The sequence below is a fragment of the Pipra filicauda genome, unplaced genomic scaffold, assembly GCF_003945595.2.
Source record: "Pipra filicauda isolate LSUMZ 115617 unplaced genomic scaffold, ASM394559v2 scaffold7_size6619720_pilon, whole genome shotgun sequence".
In the NCBI taxonomy this organism is placed as follows: domain Eukaryota; kingdom Metazoa; phylum Chordata; class Aves; order Passeriformes; family Pipridae; genus Pipra; species Pipra filicauda.
In genome coordinates, this window is record NW_024104976.1 from 1,374,831 (window position 1) to 1,387,185 (window position 12,355).

Below are 12,355 nucleotides of genomic sequence, written 5' to 3' on the forward strand. Positions count from 1 at the left end.
TTGATGAGAAAAGCATTCCAAAATATACTACTAGTTGATAGATCTTGTAGTGTGGAACAGTATAATTGTATGCTCTGGGATGCCTTGGTCTTCCTGAGCTTTAAGGAAGATGGAGGAGAAAACCAGCTTTGCTCTGTACTCCAGGATCCTAGAAATCTAAACCAATCTCTTTGAGATACTCAAACAATACAGAAAGCTGGAAGCTATGAAGGGGGATATCTGGATTTAGGTTTTGTTTTGCAAGACTCACTGTATAAGGCATTAAATTTTCTACCAAATTCTCTTTGCCTATATGGAAATTGCTTCTTTAAGATTCATCTGAACTCAGTGTTTTTCTGTCTAGCTACTGACTTCAGTTATTTTAGTTCATTTTCTATTAGTCAATATTCTATAATAAAATTATTTAATATTTGTAGCAGTAACACACAATTCTTTTGAGATTTGGAAGTTTTTTTCCACTAATACTTTTAAAGCTCTTTACAGAGAGGTGAATAATTCTTTTCATAGAGACACAGGGAGTCTGAAGAATTTTCCCAAAGTCTGTAAGCAAATTTCTTAAAAGTTTGGATTAGCCTCAAGTCTCTTGAGTCTCAGGTCAGGGCCACTTCAGCACATTTTCTTTGGGATGGAGCAATAACATGCTTAATGATACAACACTGAATTTTTTGAACATTCAGAAATTGTAAACAATTGAGGGGGGATAAGCTGTGGGGGAGAAGGGGCTGCAATTTATCTTTGAAATGTGTCCTGTAACTACTTCCACAGTTGGCTGCTAAATTTGAGTGATGGTTCCATAAAAATGCACTGTTTCTCATTTCTGATAAATCTCAGTATTGAGAGATTCAGAAAAACTTGAAGCCACAGCTGAATTACGAGGGTGTATCAAGGTCAAATGACTCAGTTTAAGGACAACGTGTTTAGACTCAGCTTAGGTGTTTTTCACTGCTCATACTGATTTTAGCTCAGTTTTGAAGCTCACCCTGGCAGACAGAGCCCTGTTGGTGTATATTAGCTTGTGAAGCTGCTGCCTGGGCCTGAGCCCAGAGGTTTGATTCTCTCCTCACAGAGCTTATGCAATCATTTTTGTTGAGAGGGAGAAGAAAGTGAGTATAAACTGCTACTGTCTGGCTTTCCACATACTTTTCAGCTGGTAAATGCCTCAGAATAGACAAGGTGATGAAGAGTCAGGAGGTATATTCAGAAGTAATAAACAGTTTTAATTGTGCTTTGTGGCACCCCTGTCATCCTGTGTCAGTTGAGCACTGATCTGGACATGAGATCTGAAGAATCTCGCTGCAGTGGTTCAGGGCTTTATTCCCCGCTTTCTTCTCACTTCCACAAAGGGTACACTTACTGAAAAAGTCATTAGAATCTGTGAGACAAGTATAACTCAGCTGCTTCTGATATCTGAATCTTTGCTAAAACCCATCTTCATCCACAGCTGAGAGTGAAAACCTGGGATTTGTGGTAAAGTATAGGCTGAGGTATAGCCAAGGAGACTTTTTGCTAGTTGAAACCTGGGGGGTGGTTTGTACAACCAGTGCTAGACAAAGAACTGGAGAGGGAGAAGGGAAATCTGTTATTTAGGTCTGATTAATTGCTGTAGGAGAGAAAGTCGTCCTTGGCACTGTAGGCTAGGTTTTGAGGGGATACATATATATTTCCATTTGAATTAAATCTCCTTCTGTTATAATTAAAAAGTGTAGCAGAGTACTAATGTGAAACAAGAGCACTTTCAGGTTAGGAAAGGTTTGTCTTCTCCTGACACCAAAATCTTGGTTGAACAAACAACCTCTTGAAAAATCAAGACTGCAGTTGCAAAAACAGACTTTCTGTTTGTTTGAAACACACATAACCCTTAACTGAATCTGATACATAAATACCTGCCTTGAAACATCTGATTTTCAGGAACTGAATCTTCTTGGTTCTCTATGTAACATGTATTTAATCAACAGAAATAAAATTTATATGGTGGCACAGCATACATAGTCCAGCATTTGTTTTATACTAAGAAGCATATATAAAACGCTATTGGAAATAATTCTGGTTTCTAATCAAGTTTGAGTATTTAACCACTAAGATGCATTTAAAGTGTATTTTGCCATCAGTTAGGGTTTAGGTTTGAACAAAACTGAGTTAGAGTTCATTTAATATTGCTGAAAACTATGACTTAGATTTTGGTCAAAATAGAAGTAGTTTTCTAAGATAAAAGTTTTAATCTAGATTTCAGCCATTTTGTGTCAAGATCTCACTAGATTACTTTTTCTGCTTTTTTTTGGTTGTTGTTATTGGTTTTACCCACTGAAAAGAAGAGGAAATTGGCACTTTCTGGGTTTAGAGCACACATGGAATATGATAGGATCAGACATCTTAGGATTCGGGTTCCGGGAAGGCTTTTCTAGTAACTAAGAGACCCTTTGAAGTCTTTAAAATGAGATTCCAAAGGCAACAGAGCGTGGAAAGTCCTAAAGCATCATCCAGTCGTAGTTATAAATCCTCTTGGATAGAGTCAAAATAAACTCTGATTTTTTTTGCCGCATTTTTTTCTGAACAAAATCAAGTAAAATATGGCAAAATTAATAAACACAAACTGAAATGAAGGAAAGAGTAAACAGTGATAATGAGAGGCTTATTTTTCTATCAGAGATTGAGTTAACAAATTGCCATGTTATCTCCAAGACTTGTTCAGTCAATCTCATATTTTATAATCAAGAATTCAAAGAGTCTGTTCTGTGTGCCCAATTAGATTCTTTTCCATGAGCAAGATAAAAAATTATTTTTCAATATAAACCATCTGGTTTAGGCTTGGACAAAGTTTTTGTCAAAGAGAAATTTTTCTATGAATAATGACAGATTTTTCTGGGTGACCTAATCTCTTGGCTGCTTCCTAATTCTTGCTTTAGTTTTTCAGTGTGTGACTCAGTTCTCACTCTGCCTTTTAGCTTTCAGATTGAAAGCAAAGCTGTCAGGTGCAAAGTGATTTCCTGTGCTTAGTGGAGATCACTGTCCTCTGATTTGATTAGTTCACTCTTGAGTTATCACCTTTATGTCCACCAGAAGGCTCTGCTGCTTTCTGAAATGTGCACAGAACCATGTTCTTTGGGTACCTAACAAGGTCATCACTGTTGTAAACAGGATTCAACAGTTCCCTTTCACTGGGGCAGCACACACAGATTTCTTGAACTAAGCAGTTAACTTCTGATGTGTCTTGAAGCAAGTGAATGATAAATACAGGTTAATTGCAGTTGGCGAATGAGGATTTGGTTCAGCATTCATGAAATTTGGATCCACATACATTTAATACAGTGGCTGTTAAGTTAAAACCTTAGGAAATTTTAACACTTTCATTATTTTTGCTGTTGCTTTCATAGTATGTTATTATATATTTTTACTCTGTAATTAGAGAAGTTTGAAATGCAAAGACCCTAATTCCTCACCATCCTGGCATTCTGACATTCATAGTTCCAACTGATGAGAGAACCTCTGTGAATTTTGGCACTTGCCAAAGTGGTGATGAAGTTATCATTCTACAGACATTTCTCAGTGAAGTTTGCTTTTCACAATTTTCATGCTTCCCTATTCACGGGCTGAAAGCAAATAGTTGATTCTGTCTATGAAACTGTCAGGGCAGCTTCCTTTATGATGCTAAGTTATGATAGGTAAAAATATGATTTTTTTCTTATTTTTATTTTAGTAGCACATATTAGTGAATTCAAAAGGGAAAAGAATTCCTTTTATGTGAGTGGAAAATTAGGACAAAAGAAGAAGAAATGTCTTGGAGCAACACTTTTCATATCCATTGATTAGTTTGACTGCAGCTGTTCTGGGATTGCACCCTAAGAAACAGGTCTGATCTACCTTTTACTAACTTTCAGAACTGGAAATCATGGAACAAGAATATTTGAACACCCATACATTAATACATCTTTGTCATGGGTATGATTTTAAAATCATGTTTTTCAGAGACCCTGGATAAAAGTAGCCTTTTAAGTCTCCTAATGTTAAAAAGGGAAAGGGTGTTAGTCCAGGTTGGGATTTTTATTCCTGTATTATTTTGGTTGGTTGGTTTTGCTTTTGTTTTGTTTTGTTTGTTTGTTTCCCCCCTTATAAAATATTATTTTCTTTATAGGTGTTTTAGTAGAGAACCATAAGCACATCTTCAAAAAGGCTGCTTGCATCTTTTGTTGAGCAGAGGATATGACAAAAGAAGTGTTTCTATAATAATACTACAACACTAATTTTTTTAGTTTCTCAGACAATCCAAGTTATAAGTGTTCACATTTTTCCAGTCGTCTTTGTCTATTTTTGCCTATTCTACTTGTCCAACAAAAGCATTTGGATGTTATTCCCTGGGATACAATAGATAAATTACAGTAAGAGACCTAAACTTAAGATGGTGGGAGACTTCTTACATACTTCAGTCAAATTTAGTGGAGCCAGTTCATCAAAACACACATCAGTCACCAAATAACCATTCAGTTTTTGATTAGTTTTTCGCCTGATACTCGTTTAATTTACCAGAAAAAGGATTCAATTTCTTTTCGCTGCAGTACAAATGTAAGGGTTTAGTGACTCAAGTTTGCCTTTCTGGAATCTGTAATAGTTATTTACCATCACTAAATAATCATAAAATGTAGTCTCTTGTAGTTTTCTGAACATCATTAGCACAAGATGATCTATTATTCTCTAGTGGTCTCACTACAGAATGTTTCAAGGTGTCATTAATGTGCTTCAGCAGCATGAAATCCTGCAGAGAACTGAGAACCTTTACTTGAATTTGAAATAATGCTACATTGCTCACACAGTTTTTACTTGAGCATCATTCAACTAAAAAAAAGCACAAATGTATATAATTATTCAGCTCATATGCTGTCATAATTTCTTTAAGGTGTTTGTAAATAACAAAAGAAAAAATTGGGTACTGTGGATATTCACTGACCTACATTAATTTAGAAGAATCTGTTTCAATGCTCAGTAACGTTTTTTTTCAGTGATTTTTGTGGGAACAACATTTCACTTCAAAACTAGCCCTATGGATCTGTATTGTAGCAATGTCCTGAAACTCAAAGGGAGTCTTCTTGAATATGGACCAAATAACTTAGTTGGCTGCTGGCCATGTGTTGTCTTTCAGAGGAATATGGTTATTCACTGTGTAATAGTGTAGGAAGAAAGGAGACATATGGAAACAAATTTTAAAAGAAACAGTCACATTAGTCAATGCAGTTTTAGCCACACAAGTTGCCAAGCACTTAATGTAGTCCTGAAGTAAAGAAATAAATGATGCAGCCCACTAGGCAGGCACTTATAGCATGGAAAGTGCTGTTCTTATAGAAAACAAGCAGGCAGCTTTAGCTAAAAACTGAATCACACCAACGGCTCTTGAAGGTTGATTTATTGGTTTCTTTTGCTGCTGCTGCTGTTATAAAAAGCACAATACTACATACAACCTACATTAAAACTGTATTTAACAGCATCCTTGGAAATATGTTTGTCCTTTTATTTGTCCCTGGCCCCTTTTGCTTATGATTTTATTTTGAAATATGCAATATAATCCTATGTATTTTCCTGTTGTATCTTAATAAAGTAATGTCCTTTCAAGTAGATGCCATGTTTCTCTAAATAAACAGTATATTTGCAACAACATGAAAGAAAACGTGGCAAAATAGTGGCTGCAAAAATTGATGCCTTCAAGTGCAAATCAAACATATATGGGTATTTGTGTGAAAAACACAGATTAGTGCAACAATTATTTTTCCAGTCCAGAAATTGTATTGGGTAGAGCTTTGTAAAATATTATATGTCCATTCTCTCTAGATGAGTCATGGTTTTGGAAGAAAGGGGAGAGAATATTTTTTCAGCATCATGATCATTGTAATAATGAACTGCAGAAACTATAATAGATTTTGTTCCTGGCTTGGCAAACTATCTAAAAGATTTTGCAAGAGAGTTTACATAATTCTTTCCATTGAACTTTCTAGTATTGCATATGTTTTAATTGTTAACTCAAACAAACCAAACCTTTAGGTAGTTTGTGGACTATATAAACGTGGTTTAATGTTTCAGAGGTATTTTATGAGCAAAGTTGGTGGTTATACATTTTCATACTTACAACCTTAGTTCACTTGTTAAAATAGGCTCTCTGTTTGCTAATAGTTTCCAGCTGTAACTAATACATTAGCAGATCTACAATGTAGTATTTAAAATGACGCATTTCAAAATCAATAACAAATGTCCTGCTGTACGATTAATTGGCAAACTTGTTCTACACAATGGTCAGTTCACTATACAAAATTCCTCTGAAATGACGATAAATCAAGGAATGGGAAACAATGATGTGTAGATTTCTAAAACCTTAGAAATAGGAAATGCAAAAGTATTACTTACTGTAGTTGTTGTTTGCTTCTCTTGTCCCTTTTACTTTGCCTCGCTTATCAATCCTCATATACCACTGAGTTCGACAGAAAAGTCTTCTCACTCTTACATCCCCCCCTTCCATATAATCATAGCTTCTGGTGTGTCGCTCAGGGCTGGAACAGTTCACATTTGTAGCCATTTGCTCTGGAGTCATGTCATTGCAAGCTAAAGATATAGTGCCCATTAGAAAGATAATGTAAAAGTATGATCTGTAGAGCAAAATTGGCAGGATCCATGTCAGTATCCATTTGTGCATTATAGTGCAGTGTTCTGGGTGTTCATGAACAACATAATGAAAATTAAATCTCAAGTAGACTGTTGCTCTTAGGTCACCGACCTGCCTTCTGTCTTTATGAGTTACAGATTCATTTAAATGAGATTGCTCCCTCTTCTAGAATTCTGATCGTTATTCCTTAATAGTTAATGGCGAAATAGAAGAGCTTCTTAAATATCTCTTCAGTCAGAATATCCTTTAAAGACACAAGTTATAAAAACCTCTGTTGTCGTGACCTTCTTTACTACTTGAATTTGCTGCTTGCACTGAAAATAAAAGATCTGTGAGAAAAGGTGCATGTGTAAGTCTTTATGCTCAATTGTTACAAACACGCAAGGTTACGTTATGCTAATGAAAAGTACTGCACACAAACGTCTGACATCTGAGCTGATTTTTAACAATATGCAAATGTATCTACAACAGATATCTCTCATACAACTTTTTACACAAACAGACATTTCCCCTGGTTGTAAATAGAGTTCTGTCTTCAGTTTTAAGTCCTTCCAAAAATCTCCTATTGATTCACTTCAACTACTTTCTCATGCATGATAAAATTCTCCTTGTTACTTCATATCTATATAGTTACTATTAGCACAATCTATCATTTAACTTTTCGCTAGTTGAGATTCCAAAACAGACCTCATAGCTTTAGCCCTGTATTTTCATTCCTACCCTTTTCAGATTATTAGTAGAAATCGTTTTCTTAATTCTTTTTTTAGCATCGAGCGTATACAAATGAAGATAAAAGCTATCAGCTGTTAGAAACTGTTCTTGTAAAGGACAGATAACTTACTTGTTCCTGTTGATAAGAGCTGGATGCCCAAGTACTCCATTTCTGTTGTCTGCTTTTTGCAACATGAGACACTCTACTGTAGCTACAAACTTTCTCAGCTCAGAAAGGCTCCACCAGAGTTGTAATTGTTTCCATAAATCAACAGGCTGGAGCGATGGTGTGTATGTGCTTGTGCGTGCGCGTGCATGTGTGTGTTGAGCCTGTTGTTCAGTCCTTTTCGATAAATACCTTTGCTGACCTCACTTGGAAGCAATTAGAATTTAACCAGTCAGCTGTCAGTTGAGTGCACGAACAAAAGTAAAAGGAGACTTGCATTGTATCGTGTCCAGTGGTCATCAGAGGGAGCTATGTACATAGTTTATGCTTTAAATCTCCAAGAATCTACTTTCTAAAAACATATATTTCGTGGTGCGTGGATAGAATTGCTTCGTGTGCCAGCCAGTGTTTCTGTGCTTTGGTTTAGGTTAGTATTTTACTGTCCTTAAAACATTCCTCCTCCTCTCTTTCGTACTCACATGCTTATCTCAGTTTGCTTTCAGATCTCTTCTGCAGTTTGGTGTATTCACAGTCTGCTTAGTGCCTTTCTAAAGGATACATGAGACGTGGGTCTGTTATGTGCTGTGGAGAAGGGTGTGCTGTGGCCCTTGTAGATCACACAGTACATTTTCATATCATGAATTTGAAAAGAGGGAGTACTGCGCTGATTTTTATTTCATCGGCCGCTAGGTGAAAATGAGAATGTATATTTGGATGTTTCAAAGTCTGACATTCAAACACAGCCTTTATCAGCAGGAAGGAAAAATTGCTAGTAGGGAACAGCCTTCCTTAGCACGTGTGCTTGGTTCTTGAAACTCACAGAGCGAGAATGAAAAGTGGCAGCAATGTAAGAACACCCCTCATACGGTATAACAGCCAATGGTGAACAGCAGGCTTAAAGTCTGAAAAATCAAAATCATGGGCACATACACCTGGTTTTCTGTGCCTATTTCCACCTCTGGCACCAGTCTGTCCATGTTGCATTTCATCTGTAAATTCTACCTAGCTTCTGGTGAATGTCTTTGTAAAACATTTGTAAAACTTTTCAATAGCTCCTCATCCTGTTTAAATGCCAGACTGTTGATGTGAGTACACCTCAGTCCCTTTAGTAAATAATGCTAACAAGGAGAATTTGGAATTAATCCACTTATTAAGAATAGTTTACTTACATTTACTTGTTTATTCTTGATAATATAACACGGATTATCATTCCCTGCTTTTATCCCACTTGCACTCCTTTCCTCGCTCTACAATTGGATAACAGTTTTTTCTTTAAAACAAACTGTAGGGGCAGTTAAAAATCCCAGGGAGTACATATGTGCCACCTTGTGGTGAGGGGGGACAGAACTAAATCAGGGTGTTTCCCTGCAGTGATCCAAAAGAGCAAAAAGGTGTGTGGCACCAGGCGAGCTTGTAGTGCTCAGCCCTTCCTATGCACAGACAAAGAGAATGAGCAATTTCCTTCCTTGACATTGTCGGCTTCCTCCTCAGTGCTCCCGTGGATTGATCCCATTTGTCACTTGCTTTGCATTCTTTTTTTAACTGTTTTCACTCAAAGTCCAAAGTTGATCAATTTTTCTTGCAATTATTGCTCTTTCAGCACAATTGAGCTGTTTCCCATATTCTGGAGCTCAGCCCAATTTTCTGTTTCAGCAAAAGACTCAATATATGCACCTTTCTGATATGAAAGGTATGGTGCTTAGGGCTTTCAAAGGCTGGATGCCTGCAGTTGATACACCAAGAAGTGGTTTTCATTAGGTTAACTCTTGTAAACTGTGATTATGGCTATTTCCAGTTTGACTTGTATCTTGCCAACCCGTGACCACCGTTCTGACAAGAAGTGGGGACTGAAGTGATTTATCCCCGCTGCGGTTTTTGCCAGTACATTGGCTGGATTTGTATCAGTTCTTTGGCCCATTCCACAGTCTCAATTCAGAATGATAGCAATGAAAAAAATGTGTGGTATTCAAAAGGCTTATCTGTTGTGTATTATAGAGAAAGCAATCAAGGATAAAAGGTAATCTGTGCTTTACGCAGCAAAATAGGATGCAAGTAGAAATGTTTTTGTAAATATTCTGGGTCTTTATCTTTTATGTGCAATAACAACTTGCACTTTCAGATCCATACTGGTTTTAATTTTTTGTTTTCCTTGCTAACTTATTGTTTCTGACAGTTAGTAACAGGAGAAAAAATACATACCTGAGGTTTCAGTTACAGAAAGCTGGAGCTATTCATGGTCCAGATATAGGCATGTATTTCTCTTGGCTCTGAAAAAATAAATCACTTGCTGTAAGTGTGTTTTTTAAGTGGTGCCTCAGTTCAGATTTCTATGAAGTTTTGTATTTAAGAATAAATGCAAAGTAGCTTAAATAAGGCATGAACTCTAAGTTTAGTTGGTGAACAATGCAGTTATTCTTTTATTATTGTCGGTTACTTTAATATCCTCGTATTTTATAATTATAGAATAATGTCTTTCCACCATGGTTTAACTGCAGTTTTCCTTAATCACACGGTTTTATGTCTTGCTGTACAACAAGTACAACTGGATATTTTGTAGTGGGAGGATGCCAGCTTGGTCTGCATGTGCACATCAGGCTTCTCTGCACATATCTCTGATCCTTGGAATGATCCAACGTGCACCTGTTTAAACCAAGCATAACTAATATCTCTCTCAAATTGAACTGGTTTAGGTTTAGAGAAGATTTAGCTTGACTGGCGCTTCGTCCTCTATCTGCTTACGTGCACGACCAGGGCTACGCAAATACAGTCCCAAGAAAATCCTGAATGATAGATAGAAATTGTCCACCTAAAATGCCTGTGATTTCCTGTTTCTTTGGCAATATTGTATTTGAATGAATGTGTTCAGGTATCAGGAACACAGGAAATACGAAAATGTGCAAACCACATATGCTGTAAGCCATCCTTCAGTGCTTAACCCTGCCCCCTTTCTGTTAACCTATGCTTTGGTTCCTGCTTCCTGGAGGAGTTTTCCATAGCATTGCTGCAGTGCACAAAGTGCTGAAAAGTGGAAATAAATTGTGAGCACTTTGCTTGTGATTATGAAGACTGTACATAGGCCTCCAACTCAAATAGAAACAGTTTAATAAAGTTTATTCCCTTTTTCCTTACATAGGAAATTACTTTCTGTCCTTTCAGACGAAAACATGACTAAGGATCCGTGCTTTCCTCATCTCCAGGCTGGCCTGCTGTAATATCTACTGCCCAGGTTTGGCACTGGGTCATGAGTGTGACTTAAAAAACCCTCCTTTTTGTCCAGTTTACCCTTAGGGCAACACAGACCTGCTAAGAAACTATCACTGTGTTTCTCCTTGTTCCCTGATCCATTTTGAATTTGCTTTAGAACATCTTCCAGAGCTTCTAGAGTTTAAGACAGTAGGAAGATAATAATCTCTGTATCAGACCCTAAACTCGAGTTGTTGGGCTTTAATGCCCTGCAGCAAGAGCTAAAATGGGATTTGAAGGGACTATGGAAAAAGTGCTGTAGATGTGAAGGTGCTAAATCTTGCCGTGGTTAAATCCTTGTCCGTAGTTTCCAGATCTTGGAAATCAGGATTAGTTCAAGGTTGACTTTTGCTACATGAAAAAGATACGAGAAAGGTGCTACAGTTTGTGCAAATCTTTGGGCAACATTGCAGTATCTGAAAAACGCTGCAAAATGCATGGAAAATAAATGTATAGCAAGGCAGAAAACAAGAGAGATGAGGAATATTGCACCTCAGTTTGGATTTATCTTTTCAGGTTGTAAACCTAAGATTAGAAACCATAATTATGGATCTTTTGTCTCCTTGACTATAAGAATGTTATTTTGGTAACTGGTGTGGGTTATTAAAATCATATTGAAAAGACAACAATAATTTTTTCCTAGCAATTTTCAAAACAGATCTCTTCAACATCATTAATTTCTTTGTTTCCTCCTATTCATCAGGATCATACTGAGCTGATTTAATTCTACAGGAAAATTTGAATGGGATGCAGTAGATACTGAAAAACACCCCCTAAAACTATCAAATAGTTGACAACTGCATAACTACTTCATTTGTTGCTAATTAACTACAGAAAATGTGTTTTATTTAGCTTATTTTAGGGAAAACAAAGACTGGGAGTGCCTTAGTTCAATCAGCAGTAAACTTCAGAGATAAACTCATCCAGGCTTTATTCACTAGGACAGTGGAGTATCATGATACTGACTTTGAAAGGAGACAGAAAAGAATGCAATGGTCATCAGATGAACCCTTCTTTTCTAAATGGAGCTTGCACTGTACATGGTTATGATAGATTTCCTTGTTATAATTAATATATAGCTTGATAACCCTCAGGTTTAGGGGATCCTACTTGTGACGACATCAGGACACTCAGGCTGTGTTTATCATAAGATGTTGCAGAATTGTAACAGTATATTTTTGCTGGAGATATGAAAAATAGAGAGCTGATATGAGAAAATACTGGGGAGAGCCATTTGATTTATCTCATTTATTACCAGGTATGACATTCAGAGGTCTCTCTTTCTGAAGTGATCCACCTGTTTGTAGTCAAAATTTTATTTTACCAAAATATTCACCATGCAGTCATTTCTTCTGCCTGATTTTAAATATATTCTTCTTACAAAATAAAAAATGTGTAGCATCTTTTTATATACACAGAATAAGAATCAACTTTAAGACCTGGATTTGCAGAATGTGTTTGCTTAGATCCACCTTCTACACCTGTGAGCTTATCCAATTAAATAGGTGGGATACATCCAATATTTACTGCCCTTCTAGCATACCGTAGATGTCAAAATGCTCCTGTGATTGATTCTAAAAACCCAGGCTCACATA

At 36.6% G+C, this 12,355-nt stretch overlaps 1 protein-coding gene across 1 annotated transcript in view; it reads right to left on the reverse strand.

Moving 5' to 3' along the window:
* The window catches only part of FGF7 (fibroblast growth factor 7), a 28,037-nt gene extending 20,484 nt beyond the window's left edge, over positions 1–7,553 (reverse strand). Inside the window, exons 1-2 of the mRNA XM_027732127.2 lie at positions 7,482–7,553; positions 6,385–6,969 (exon numbers count right to left, since the gene is read on the reverse strand). Coding sequence (XP_027587928.1) covers positions 6,385–6,670 — 286 coding nt within the window. The 5' untranslated portion in view covers positions 6,671–6,969; positions 7,482–7,553. The remainder of the gene's footprint in view (positions 1–6,384; positions 6,970–7,481) is intronic.
* Positions 7,554–12,355: the final 4,802 nt, after the last annotated feature.